General features: G+C 46.6%; 1 protein-coding gene across 1 annotated transcript; it reads right to left on the reverse strand.

The window, feature by feature from the left end:
• Positions 1 to 1,112: 1,112 nt before the first annotated feature.
• On the reverse strand, positions 1,113 to 9,822 carry ATP6V1B2 (ATPase H+ transporting V1 subunit B2). The gene is made up of 14 exons (XM_080634550.1): positions 9,692 to 9,822; positions 6,967 to 7,022; positions 6,286 to 6,384; positions 5,654 to 5,747; positions 5,487 to 5,564; positions 4,866 to 5,005; positions 4,633 to 4,734; positions 4,187 to 4,284; positions 3,853 to 3,976; positions 3,472 to 3,622; positions 3,011 to 3,093; positions 2,816 to 2,920; positions 2,477 to 2,606; positions 1,113 to 2,363 (listed from the first exon to the last, which is right to left on the reverse strand). The coding sequence occupies exons 1-14, from the start codon at positions 9,819 to 9,821 to the stop codon at positions 2,221 to 2,223; spliced, it is 1,533 nt and encodes a 510-aa protein (XP_080490676.1). The 5' UTR covers position 9,822; the 3' UTR covers positions 1,113 to 2,220.
• Between the last annotated feature and the right edge of the window lie 4,869 nt (positions 9,823 to 14,691).

A 14,691-nucleotide genomic window follows, 5' to 3' on the forward strand; every position in this document is an offset into this window, starting at 1 on the left:
GCAGACACTTGCAGGTACCTCATGGAGCAGCTCCGCAGCGCTCGCCCACCCTCAGGAATTCAACCCCAGCTTGCTCAACCTTTGTCCTTGGAGCCTGGCACCTCCCGAAGGATTTCAGGAATTCTCTGGACTTTGGAACTTACTCCTGTTTTCACACCTGCTTTCCCTGTGCTGGCTGCTGCTCATGGGGCTATTCCCTGGCTCTCCTTCAGAGGGGCTGTAACCAAGGGGATAAATGGGTAGGAAAAGGCAAAAGCATTCATCCCAACCTTTTAAAGCCATTTTAGCATAACAGATCCTCCTTCCCCTCCTTCCACCACAGTCAATGATCAGTCTTTCAAGCTCAGTGGGACAATGAAAGCCATTGTTGGTACTGAGATGGGAGCTGTAACTTAAAGTGCCTCTTCAGTGACAAATACGGTGCAGGGAGTTCGGATGAGCTGCATAAATCACGAGCTGATGGCTTTACTGCCTGAAGGACTTGTGCTTGTGTACAAGGAACAGCTCAAACTATAGCTCAGTTTGCAACAGTGCAACACTTAACAGACTTCATCAGTCAGAACCTCTTGGTTATGGTGATGGTGGCAGGACATCAGGACACAGTTTGAGGATGAGCAGCAGCATCAGCAGGTACAGAGGGTGCCTCCTCCCCTCATTCAGTGACCCATTTGATGTGCAGATTGCTCAAAGGGTGACACCCGAATCCAAGGCCCTTCTGACACCCCATAGAACTGTTCATAGGGAGCACTGAGTCAGCATAAGCCTGAGCTCGCTTTCAAGCAGCCTTTTAAAGTGTCTAAGCCTCCTCTACTGCAAACCACCCGTTGAGACACCCTTGGATCCAACGGTGTGGCATTGCCCTGCAGCATCCCTGCAAAGCCTTTACCCACTCCCCAGCACAAAGCATTCCTTCCTGAAGCTGAAGGCCAACCCCTCCTCATCAAAACCAGCAATAACAGCGTGAGGGTGGCTCAACAGAAAGGGAAGCGCTTTCAGCTCACTGTGAAGTAGTTTCACTCCCGTAACCCAGATCCCCAATGGCAAACACCATGGGAGCCGCTTTCAACCACAAAAATCACCCAAGCTCCTCCATTGTTCAACACTTTCCATATTTAATTTATTTAGGTATTCTCTACATTATTCTCATGCCAACACTCCCATCCCGACCTCAAGAAAAATAGACTTGACACAGCTTTAGGGTGGAATGCACTGGAGTAGAATTGCCATTGAGTCCAAGTTACAGAGAACACTGAACAAACTGAAGAACTGCACAAAGGAGACACCAGGGAAAGCTGGAATCAGTTACACATCCTTCAGGTCGTGTTAGCACCTTCGTAGACAAGTATAGAGAGGTGCAATGTGCTTCAGTTAGCCAGACCAGAGCTTAGACTACATTGAGCCTGGAAAAAAGCAGGGAAGCCTGCCAGCACTGGGCTTGGAGCCTCATCGGAACCAACGGGAAGGAACAGCACTGCATTGACGAGCCAAGGCTGCAGTGTTTGCAATGCTGAGCTCTCCTGGCTAGCCAGATCGGTGCCTGGAGTGCAAACCACACCAGTTCCAAACACAGCTCAGGACTAATGCAGTAGTTAAGCCTCATCATGCTACCCGAAGGGAGCAACCCAGAGCATGTGAGCTCTGAAAAGACCCTTTGCAAGTGGAAAAGCACCCAGCATCCTAGTGGCCTCAGTTTGTGCGCACGTTGAGGAACCTTAAGCCATAGTTAAACACCAGTGACTTGCATTTTGCAGCAGGGTATGTTGTCACACACCACACTTTACACCTCTTAGCCTAGGCTTCAGGCAAGAGAGCAGAGCTCCATCTATTCTACCAGCAGCATCACAACTGTCTGTGATCAGACTGAGCAGATGCTTTGCACAAAGGAACTCAGCATTTGCTCTTTCTTATTCTCTAAACCATGCATGGTTTGAAAGTAAAGATCTGCAATCCTCAGACATGCCCTTGAAATGCCTACAAAAGGTGCAATCACAAAGCTTTGACTATTGCACATCTGTAAGAGCTGGCCTAAATATTCTCCTGACGAGCCAGGCTTTGGAAGAAGGGCTACTTTAAGACCTGGTATCAGTGTGCAATGGAACACTGGCACAAATGTCACCTATCCTTGGTTTTCATTGTAAGGGCGACAAGTAAACACCAACACATGAAAAAGGAAAACAAACAGCATTTCACAGAGCAAGGGGTTAAGGGATGAAGCTGTGGTTAGTGCTTTGCAGTGGAATCTCGAGGATAGAATTCAGCCAGGGTTGCCTGAGGAATCCTCTTCAACATCTCCTTGGGGAAGATCCGCAAAAGCTGCCACCCGATGTCCAAGGTCTCGTAAACGGTGCGATTCTCATAAGGACCTGCAGAAAGCAACCACAGGCTGAAATGTGGGGCAGGGAAGGGTCTCAGCACCAAGGAGGAGCAGGACCTTGTAAGGTGCTAACACAGACAGGGATGTGCTTGAAACACTGACCCTGAGCAATGAAGTTCTTCTCAAACTTCTGCAGGAACTCCAGGTAAAGAAGATCATCTGAGGTAAGAGCTTCCTCACCAACCACAGCCTTCATTGCCTGCACATCCTTCCCAATAGCATAGCAGGCGTACTAGAAGGGAAAGAAACCAAAGTGCTTTTACTTTGATCGTTCATGTACCATTTCTGTTCAAACTCAAAGGGTCTCACTAAACACTCCATGTTTTAAAGCAGTCTCAGCAGTGTTCTGGATGGCAACTGTTCAGCAAGCCCTTTACAGGCTGCTTGGTAAAAGGTCTACTTGAAACACGGCCCTGCTTCTTTGAAGAGGTTTTTACATACCAGTTGGTTGGATACATCTGCATGATCCTTCCTGGTCATGCCCTCTCCAATAGCTGACTTCATCAGTCGAGACAAGGAGGGCAAGACATTAATAGGCGGGTAAACCTGGAGGAAAAAGACATCCAAGACATCATCATTAACACTTCAAGTAGAACAGAATAATCCTAAGTATATTCTAACTGGGGTGATACATACCTGTCTGTTATGCAGCTGCCTGTCCACATAGATCTGTCCCTCAGTGATGTATCCAGTCAAGTCAGGGATAGGATGAGTAATATCTGTGGAAATAAGATAGTTTGACAGTTTTCAGGCCTTTTAGATCTATTTTAGCACCGATGCAGCAGTGCTAAATGCACTAAATTGCATTTCTAAATTGCAGTGAAGTGACTTCCAAAGTAACATGCCGTCAGTCAGTACCCCCCTTATACCCCTCTTACACATGGTTTAGAGGTCCTGATATAGGGCTGAAGAACAGTCCTGAAGTCTGAAATAGGCAAAGCCCTTGTGTTAACAATACAGAGAAGGCAGCCAAGAACTGCAACATTCAGATAGGAACCTGAAGGCCACAGGATTTGCTGTGTCCCCAAAATAGGGCAGGTTGCTCTAAAGGAGTCCTTTGAAGTGCTGTTTATTAAAACCACTTGAAAATAACTCACCATCATTAGGCATGGTAAGAATAGGGATCTGAGTGATGGAACCATTCCTGCCTTCGACGCGCCCAGCACGCTCATAGATAGTAGACAAGTCAGTGTACATGTAGCCTGGGAAGCCACGCCGGCCAGGCACCTCCTCTCTAGCTGCTGATACCTGAGGCAATGCAGAAGAACGTTTCCAAGCAGTTAGATCTCTCATACAGACCTGGTATCTCCCTTACTTAAGCTACACTAACGACTTGAAGCACCCCTTCCTGCAGGTGATACCAAAATACAGCCACACAAACCCATTTGTCACCACAACCATGTAGGGCAAGGTAAATCTGAAACTACGGTATCAAAGTGCTGAATGCCACCAGTCAAATAAGTTTCATAAATGCATACCTCTCGCAGAGCTTCAGCATAGGAGCTCATATCTGTCAGAATGACCAACACATGCTTCTCGCACTGATATGCCAAGAACTCTGCTGTTGTTAGAGCCAGACGAGGTGTGATGATGCGCTCGATGCTGAAACAGGACAGTAAGGTATTACTTACGTGTGTGCTTTTAGGCTGCAGGGTAACAGTTTGAAGTTACAAAGACCTTAAAACCCTCTGCTACTCGCACCAACTGGAATGCCAACATAAGTGGCATCTGGCAGGACACCAGTGAGGCTTCCTTTTCCACTTGACCTGTTCTTTTCAGCCTTTTCCCAACCAACACAGTGTAAATACTTACGTTGGATCATTGGCCAAATTCAGGAAGAGACACACATTGTCCATGGACCCGTTTTCCTCAAAGTCTGACTTGAAGAACCGAGCAGTTTCCATGTTCACCTAAAGCACAGTATTAAGGCATCAGTTCCAGACCAGGTTTCAGCATAGTGCATTTTGCAGCATATTAAGGTCTAAACACCTCATTAACAATCCATAAGCAAAGCTCTCCATCATGAAAATTCCCCTGCATTCCCAGAGTGAGCTCTTTCTAGAATTCCAGTCTAGAGATTAAGTTTAAGATACTCTATCCTGATCAAACACACTTAGTTACAGTACTTTTGGCCATTTGGGATATTCAGCCAGGTGACTTAACACTATTTATAAGCCCTACTTCAAATACTTCAGCTGCTCTCAGCATTGTCTGATTTATTATGCAAGCATCATTTTCCTCCAGTGATACTGGCTTACACCCATAGCAGCAAACACGATGGCAAAGTTCTCCTCACTGTAGTCCATTACGTCTTTGGATTTCTTCACCAAGCCAGCCTGGCGACATATCTGAGCTGCAATCTAGAAGGAAAACACGTTTCAGCTCACCTCTATGGTTGATGCTATTATCCAGACTAGAATTTAACCAAGTTTACTTTTTAAACCCCATGAATAAGTCACTAAGGGTTTAGAGAACAGCTTTGAGAACTCACCTCATTGTGGGGCAAGCCAGCAGCTGAGAATATGGGGATTTTCTGCCCCCTGGCAATACTGTTCATACCATCTATAGCAGAAATGCCAGTCTGAATCATTTCCTCTGGATAGATACGACACTGGGGATTGATGGGCTGACCTGGTATGGATTTTAAAGAGAACACGTATTATTCCATATATGTGTCTGAAGCTTAATCAAACTACTGCTGACCACAAGCACTGATGGAAGGCTCATGGCAAAAGGTGCAAACCCCACCATTAGGTCTAGAACTCTTCAGATGTGCCTGGTCAAATCTGAGCCTTTTGTAGATCCCAAGACTCTGGCATTCTGTGGTCATGTAAATGGTCAAGAGAACCTGTCAGGTTATTAAGTTTTTTATCTCTGGAGGTTGTACAATTAAGATAGTCTACAAATACTTCACAGAACAGCTTCCAAGCTTCTGCTGCCTCATCTTTCTGCACTTATGTAAAATTGATCTGAGTCTCTGCCACATACTTCAAAGATTAATCTTCCCCTAAGAGCTAGATCCTACATTCAAAACCAAATCTACTTTAACATTCAGCAATCAGAAACACCAGATTTGTATTAACTACATATCTAAAATGGATTAAGAACATACCCATTATGTCAAGGAAATCTTCAGCCAAAACAATGGGGCCTCTGTCTATAGGTTTTCCTGAGCCATTAAATACTCTGCCTAAAAGAAAGAGCAGTAAAATAAACCTATGCAAGTAAGTCAGTGTGTGACAAGTCTGTTCATTCTTCCAAGCAATATCAAGCACTTACCAAGCATATCCTCAGAGACAGGGGTTCGAAGAATATCCCCAGTAAATTCACAAGATGTTTTCTTAGCATCAATACCTGAAGTCCCTTCAAACACCTGTGAATATACCAGAAGTTAAAAAACACACAGGAAAAAGGACTAAGCATTGTACTTTACAAAATCACACACGAAAAAGCTGCTTCACAGCTTGATCAGCCACCAGGATGAAAAGCAAGGCGGTCCTCTGCAAGCAAAGGATTTCAAGAGCAGCTTGTGAGTATAAAACATCACACAGAGACCTACTTTAAACCAAATTCATGAAGTATCAGCAGCAACCAACAAACCCAGCGCCAATCCTTTGATCTCAAGCATTTCCCTTTGCCAACAGGGGAGAGTTCTTCAGATAAGAAGAATGAATATTAACAAGAAACAGCTGCTTAGAAGAAATACCTGCGTCCACATAGGAGAGTTTGGATCTAATACTGTACAGTTACAGTATGATTCCATTAGTCTTGGAATAAGTAGGTAATTTCCTTTTTCATTTGTAAGTACCAAAAGAACATACCCCAAGATAGATCTGAGATGGCTCAGACACATGCCAAGTAATAAAATACTTGACTGCTGCAACAAGAGCCACTCCTGTCCCTCATCTTACCTGAACCACAGCTTTGGAGCCACTGATTTCCAGAACCTGCCCACTCCTTCTTGTGCCATCAGGAAGAGTCAAGTGGACAATCTCTGCGTACCTAGGAAACTGAAGATAAGCAAGAAAGGTGGAAAGCATTAAAATGCAGAGGAATAGCCACGAACAAAAGTTATCAGTTTCAAGCACACTTAAACTTAGCAACTAGTCTAGTTTTTAAAGTAAACTTATCATCAGAACAAAGCTGATTCCAAGGCAGTTAAAAGTTATCAGGCTAAAGCCATTTCTATAGGGACTATACACGTAACACTTGGTCAGAGCTTCAGGCTTGCAGAAAGACTGGCCAGAATCTGTTCTAAACCCCCCAAGTAGTCCCAAAACACTAATGGAAAGCTGGAAGAATGAGCTGGCTTTTGCCTCTTCATCAGTTACTTGCCAGTAATTTGAGACCAAGCCAAAAGTGTTTCCAGTTCCTTTCACAGAACACTTCTGCTTTGGTAACAAAAAGGTCAAGAACAAAGCAAATAGGTATGTTCCTGCATTGAGTTTAGACCACATTTCAGGTGGTTTTGGTAAAACTGAAGCATTGGTTCCTTTCTTTCCCTCAACAGGCTCAACAACTCTCCCTTTCTGTCTGGGAGAAGCACAACTCTCCCTCAGAAACCTTCATTCATTCAGAATCTGAACCTTTACCTTAACTTGATCCAAGATAACCAGGGGACCATTCACACCTGAGACAGTTTTGTAAGCTGTAAGAAAGCAAAGCACAAGTTAGATGCTTCCTGAGAACACCAGTAATAGCCTACATAAAGCTTTGTTCCTATCACCAACCTCAGGTTTGCAGATTTTGGGCCCAGCTCCGTACCACTGCTGTCTGTTACAAACTCTACAAGAAGGATGAAGTATGAATGGTGGGACCAGCATTTTTTGCTGCTCCCTGCACCTCAGGTAACATTAACTACATGATATTGCCATTTCCTTGACTGTCACAGAAATCCACTGCAGGTCTAGATGCAGGGATAATGGGAATGGCACCAGAAACACCAATGCAATGTACAGGTGACATTTTAAGTGAAGAAAAAGAGACAATCACAAGAGCTTTAAAACAAAGCAGGGATTAACATCTGTAACTTGTGGTGAAGGTGCCACTGCAATTTATGCCCAACAAATGGCAAGATCTTAATCATACTCAATCATATTCAAAGATACTTAATCAATACTCAACTTGGAGGCTTTTTAAGCACAGAAGTGCCTTGCTTCATGACACTGGTACAGACTCTAGTGAGCCAAGCAAGTAGATTTCATGCACCAAAGCTGACCAGCAGAGCTTCCACAGTGAGCTATGGGCTTTGGCACTCCGCTAAGAGGAAACCTCACAGCACCTTTCCCATCTCCTGAGGACAGGTCAATGCGCTATACTGTAAGAGGATGAATTTCACCTTGGCCAAGCTGCTCCTACTCTTGGGTTTAACTTAAGGACTGACACCCGATAGAAGGCCACAGCTCATGTCTTAAACATCAGCAGCTCAGGTATCAGTACTACAGGCAGCTTCCTGGGGTACTGAGTGCCCAGAACTCACCACTGTGCTATCAGCCCAGTGGAAAGGGTGTGAAAACTGTGTCCTGTGTTACTCTAAGGACACACTAACACCCCAGCTGGAGCCCAGAATCACTTGATCCACAGATAACACTGAGTCAAAGCTTGATCAGGGTCACAAGAGCAGTGACCAAGGGAGTGACTGTTAATCACTATCCCTGGGAGGGAAAAGTGAGCAAGTGGAGCCATGTGCAGCACAGGGAAGACACCAGCACCATTCAAGGCAGAGGAAACAGGCACTCGTGGTACCAGGGAATGAATGATCCAGCTTAGCCCGGCTTTGGCACACTTACCATGCATTGTCTCGACTGTCAACAAGGTGGTATTTACAGTTCAACAAACAGTCTGAACTGTTGCAATGTAATCTCTTAATTGGCAATAACCAGAACTGCATTAGATAAGGTTTGAGAGTCACTGGGTGTATAAGAAGGTCTAAAGCTAGAACTCCCCAGTTTTGGCAACATCCCACTGGACACGTGCCCCTGAATCAGTCTCAATCAAGAGCACAGGCTGACCTGCTCCTTTCACCCGAGCAAGGAGAACCCCACAGACATTATGTTACAAAGAGCTCAGACTGCAGCTGTATGCAAGCCACTGAGAATGGAAAACAAGATCTTGAGCAAAGCAGCTCATCCCATGACTGTCTCATGAGCACATCTTCCTCAATCGGCAGGAAAGGGCTCACGCTCCCTGCTTTGCCCACACAACAGTATCTCCTTGACATGAAGCAGCATCAATCCCCTTTGAAAGCAGCTCGCCACTGACTCCAAATTCCCGTTTCCAATAAAATCACAGTTCTATGACAAACCAAAAGCAACTGGAATGTTTTTCATATCCAGATTGCAGCTTGGGCACAAGCCAAAAGCTACATGGAAAAAATCAAACTCACAGAATCCTAGCATGGTTTGGGTTGAAGAGACCTTACAGCTCATCCAGCTCCAACCCCTGCCATGGGCAGTGACCCCTTCCACTGGAGCAGCTTGCTCCAAGCCCCTGTGTCCAACCTGGCCTTGAGCACTGCCAGGGATGGGGCAGCCACAGCTTCTCTGGGCACCCTGGGCCAGCGCCTCAGCACCCTCACAGGGAAGAGCTTCTGCCTAAGAGCTCATCTCAGTCTCCCCTCTGGCAGGTTAAAGCCATTCCCCTTGGCCTGTCCCTACAGGCCCTTGTCCCAAGCCCCTCTCCAGGTTTCCTGCAGCCCCTTTAGGCACTGGAGCTGCTCTAAGGTCTCCCCTTCAGGAGCCTTCTCTTCTCCAGGCTGACCCAGCCCAGCTCTCTCAGCCTTAACCATGACCATGAAGTCCCCCCGGGCTCCAACCTCGGCAGAAGCCTCCTCTCCAGCGCAAGGCAGGCTCAGGGTTGCAATGACTGACTTGGCTTCCCAGCCAGGCTGAGCGTTTCAAGGAAACCACTGCCCTGGCTGACACCTGTAAGCACTGGTGCTGTTCAGGTGTACACACATGGAGCCAATTGTGCAACTACCACCTACATCAGCAAAAGACCAGGAAAAAACTCAATTTTGGGTTCCCCTGACCCTGCAATAAGATGTTTTTTTTACAAGGCCTCTGTATTTCCTCTTTTCCACCGCATTTCTCAGCAACCCAACCCACAGCACCCCGGAATCCCCTCAACTTCCAGCTCCTGCTGAAGACGAAGGACACCGACAAGCGCTGCGGTACCCAGCGGGCTCCAGCTCGGGAGGCCCCACCGGATACACCCGGCTCCGCACGGGGAGCCCGGTTCTACCTCAGGAGCGGCCCAACCGCCGGGCCTGCGTGCGGCCCAGCCGCGGTGCCTCCCCCCCCCGCTCCCCGCACTCACTGAGGCGCGGCTGCGAGAGGAAGTCCCGGGTGAGCGCCGCCGCCTGCTCGAAGGACCCCGCCTGCTCCCGCGGCCCGCAGGGCCCGGCGCCGTTCACCAACCCGCGCATCGCCCGCACCACCGCGGCCATCTTCTGCGCACCGCGGCACCGCGCATGCGCGGGTTATAGAGAGCAGGCGAGAGGGACCCGCCCCGCGCAGCGCCCCCGAACCAGCGGGAGGGAGGAGCTGGCCAGGGTGCTGGGGGGGGAGAGGGGAGAGGAAAGGGGAAGGGAAAGGGAAGGGAAAGGGGGAGGAAAAGGAAAGGAAAGGGAAAAGGGAAAGGGAAAAGGGAAGGAAAGGTGAAAGGGAAGGAAAGAGGAAAGGAAAAGGGAAGGGAAAGGGGGAGGAAAAGGAAAGGAAAGGGAAAAGGGAAAGGGAAAAGGGAAGGAAAGGTGAAAGGGAAGGAAAGAGGAAAGGAAAAGGGAAGGGAAAGGGGGAGGAAAAGGAAAGGAAAGGGAAAAGGAAAACGGGAAAAGGAAAGGAAAACGGGAAAAGGAAAGGAAAGGGAAAAGGAAAACGGGAAAGGGAAAAGGGAAAGGGAAGAGGAAGGGAAAAGGAAAAGGGAAGGGGAAAGGGGAAACGAAAGAGGAAAGGAAAAGGGAAGGGGAAAGAGGAAAGGAAAAGGGAAAAGGAAAACGGGAAAAGGAAAAGGGAAAGGGAAGAGGAAGGGAAAAGGAAAAGGGAAGGGGAAAGGGGAAACGAAAGAGGAAAGGAAAAGGGAAGGGGAAAGAGGAAAGGAAAAGGGAAAAGGAAAACGGGAAAAGGAAAAGGGAAAGGAAAAGAGGAAGGGAAAGGGAAAAGGGAAGGGGAAAGGGGAAACGAAAGAGGAAAGGAAAAGGGAAGGGGAAAGAGGAAAGGAAAAGGGAAGCGGAAAGAGGAAAGGAAAGGAAAGGAAAGGAAAGGAAAGGAAAGGAAAGAAGAAAGGAAAGGAAAAGGGAAGGGGAAAGGTGAAAGGGAAGGAAAGAGGAAAGGAAAAGGGAAGGGAAAGGGGAAGGAAAAGGAAAGGAAAGGGAAAAGGAAAACGGGAAAAGGAAAAGGGAAAGGAAAAGAGGAAGGGAAAGGGAAAAGGGAAGGGGGAAGGGAAGGGGAAAGGGGAAACGAAAGAGGAAAGGAAAAGGGAAGGGGAAAGAGGAAAGGAAAAGGGAAGCGGAAAGAGGAAAGGAAAGGAAAGGAAAGGAAAGGAAAGGAAAGGAAAGGAAAGAAGAAAGGAAAGGAAAAGGGAAGGGGAAAGAGGAAAGGAAAGGAAAGGAAAGGAAAGGAAAGGAAAGGAAAGGAAAGAAGAAAGGAAAGGAAAAGGGAAGGGGAAAGGTGAAAGGGAAGGAAAGAGGAAAGGAAAAGGGAAGGGAAAGGGGAAGGAAAAGGAAAGGAAAGGGAAAAGGAAAACGGGAAAAGGAAAAGAGAAAGGGAAGAGGAAGGGAAAGGGAAAAGGGAAGGGGGAAGGGAAAGGAAAAAGGGAAGGGGGAAGGGAAGGGGAAAGGGGAAAGGAAAAGGGAAGCGGAAAGAGGAAAGGAAAGGAAAGGAAAGGAAAGGAAAGGAAAGGAAAGGAAAGGAAAGGAAAGGAAAGGAAAGGAAAGGAAAGGAAAGGAAAGAAGAAAGGAAAGGAAAAGGGAAGGGGAAAGGGGAAAGGGGAAAGGAAAGGAAAAGGGAAGGGGAAAGGAAAGGAAAGAGGAAAGGAAAGAGGAAAGGAAAGAAGAAAGGAAAAGGAAAGATGAAAGGGGAAAAGGAAGGAAAGAGGAAAGGAAAAGGAAAGGTGAAAGGGAAAAGGAAAAGGGAAGAGGAAGGGAAAGGGAAGAGGAAGAGGAAAGGAAAGTGAAAAGGGAAGGGGAAAGGGGAAAGGAAAAAGTAAAGGGAAGAGGAAGGGAGGGAGGGAGGAAGGAAGAAAGGAAGGAAAGCAGGAAGAAAGGAAGCAAAAAGAGGAAGGAAGGAAAAGGACGAAGCTAAATAACGAATGCTTTGGCAGAAGGGTTCAATGCCTGAGGATTCCTTCTGCCACCCACGCAAAGCAGAGCGCTGGCCTCCTGCCCATGCACCCCCAGCCCTGGCTGTCCCACAGGCTCCATGCGTGTCCCCACACACAGCCCAGCCGTGTTCTCAGGGGTCTGCTTCATCCAGCACCAGTGCTTTGATCTGGGAGTGTAACGGAGGCTGCTTCAGGCAGATAGGAGACAAGGAATAAGGCAGGAACTGGCAATGAGACAGGGATGGCCATGGAATCATCCCCCTTGTGCTGCTGCTGCGCACTCAGACATCAAGGGCTTACAATTGTTTAAAGGGCAGAACAAGAGCTGCCTTAAACCTTTAATTTACTATAAAATAGACAGTGGGTTATCTATAAACACCTTTTCCCATTAAACATTAGTCTGTCAACCTTCGATTTCCATATGAGTTATGTGTCTCTTCCTACGTGTTCAGTTGGAATGGTTGCTGCTTGTTCTCCTCCCTGCTTCCCAATTAAATGGAATTATTTGATGTTCCAAACCAATCTTCTCTCTCCGTCTACGTTAAAACTAGAAATGCTTTGGGGAAATACATTCTCAAGGAGCTATTGGCAATCCTGAGCTGGTCTGGAGGAGCTACAAAGTGCCAAGGACCGGTGAGACTGATGGAAAGAGCAAACAATGACACAAGGAACTGTTTGGAGAAGGAGGGAGCAAACCCAATAAATAACCCCCAGACAAAGGGCAATGCTGTCGAGTGGATTAAACACCAAACTGGGAGGTTTCGGCCAGCTTTCAGCTCTCTTTCTAATGCAAGGTGACCTTGAGCACATTAGCCAGTGCTGTTGTTTGTTAAGAGTCAACAGGACTGAACAAAGTGTGCACTTTACAGCTTTTACAACTACTTTACCTGTAGGGACAGGCCAAGGGGAATGGCTTTAACCTGCTAGAGAGAAGACTGAGATGAGCTCTTAGGCAGAAGCTCTTCCCTGTGAGGGTGATGGGACACTGGGATGGGTGAAGCTGTGGCTGCCCCATCCCTGGCAGTGTTCAAGGCCAGGTTGGACACAGGGGCTTGGAGCAAGCTGCTCCAGTGGAAGGGGTCCCTGCCCATGGTGATGGTTGGAACTGGATGAGCTTTAAGCTCCCTTCATCCCAAACCATTCCAGGATTTCATGGTGGAGGAATATCAGCAAAGAGTGACTTTCACGTCTGGTTCTTCAAGTGCCCGTTCAAATCTGTGTGTGCTCACTCGGCCCCGGGCTGGCAGTGCCATATCTAGGAGCCATTTGTCCCACACTTCCTTTGGGCACACAGGAGCCCTGGCTGCACAGGGGACGTACTTCCCTGCACTGCTGAGGTGAGGGAACAGCAGTGAACAACTCCCCCAGTGCATCCAGCTCGCATCTGAATCCATAGGAACCGCAATCAGCTCCAGAGCTGGCATGGGGGCTGCTGCTAGCCCTTTTTCAGGCCCACATCCTATGCTGGGCCATCAGTTCTCCAATACTCCTCATTACACAAGAAATATTCACTATGTTTTACTATCTCAGTCTGGCCAGAAAGAAAACTGCAGCGATTTCTTATTCTCTTTATCCTGCAGGGTTCTTGAAAGAAGAAATCCGAACATTTATAATGGTATAAGGAAACTACAGCTCAGGGAGAACTGCCTGGAAAAAGCTGCCACACTCATGGAAATGCTCCCAAAGCACACATGAGTAAGCTTCCCCATCCTCTGTGCACAACAAGAGCCATGACACTGCAATCTCCTTCAGCTGCCACGTGAGATATGTCCTGACCTTGGGGCCTATGGAAGATAACAGTAACACTAGGAATGGAAATAAGAAATAGAGATAGAAATGGAAATAGAAATAAGAAATTGAAACAGAAATAGTAATAGTCACCATATTAATAATAACAAATGATGATTATAATAGTAATAATAATAGTAATAATGATAATAGTAAGAATAAGAATGAGGAAAAAGAGGAATTATAATAATAATAAGATGAAGAAGATGAAGACAAAGAAGAAGAGGAAGAAGAAGAGGAATAATAATAATAATAAGACAAAGAAAAAGATGAAGAAGATGAAGACAAAGAAGAAGAAGAGGAAGAAGAATAGGAAGAGGAAGAAGAAGAGGAATGATAATAATAATAAGATGAAGAGGAAGAAGAATAGGAAGAGGAAGAAGAGGAATGATATTAATAACAAGAAGAAGATGAAGAAGATAAAGAAGAAGAGGAATAGCATTAATAATAATAAAAATAAGAAGACAAAGAAGAAGATGAAGAAGAAGACAAAGAAGAAGAAGAACTGTCTCCACATGCTCCTCCTCACCTGAATGAGAATCTGAATTCTTTTCTACCCAGCGCCCAAGGTACAGCTGAGCACTTCTGAGCTCCCTCAGTAGATGGCAATGCTGCACTGCTCATCCTCTGTCTGCTTTGCGGCTGTTGAGAAAGCCATTTCCAGGCCTAGACATCCAATTCTCAGCTCATGAAGTACATTTAAAGGCTTCAACTTCTGCTCTAATGCACACCCAGGGAATTCTTTGGTAGGATGTACTCATCTCACGTTATTGGCAATGGGTTTTGATCATGCAAAAGCCAGACAAATGGCCTCAGTGGCAGATTTACACTGCAACAGAGAAAGGGAGAATATGTCGAGGATTTATGCTCTTTCTCTGCAGTGAATCTCCATCTCCTGAATGAATGATGGCATCAGTTCTGCTTTAAAGAAAGGAATCATGGAGCAAAATGTCAAAAGTTTAAGAAAACAGAAATGATGGGAGAAAAGAGATCACCTTGTAAATGGCATTTGCAGCACCTCACCTATGCAGGGATATAATTTTCCATGCAGCTTTACTGCCCTTGTTAGTCCAAGAAATATCTCCTTGTCCCTGGAGACAAAGCAGGCAGCACAACAGCACAGGGAAAGGCTGGGGACAAGTGCCAGCATCCTTCTGTGGCGAGGAGGAGAGGGCAGAACTCAGATGTGGGAGGACCACAACCTGTTGATA

Source organism: Psittacula echo (assembly GCF_963264785.1).
Source record: "Psittacula echo genome assembly, chromosome: 25".
Lineage (NCBI taxonomy): Eukaryota > Metazoa > Chordata > Aves > Psittaciformes > Psittacidae > Psittacula > Psittacula echo.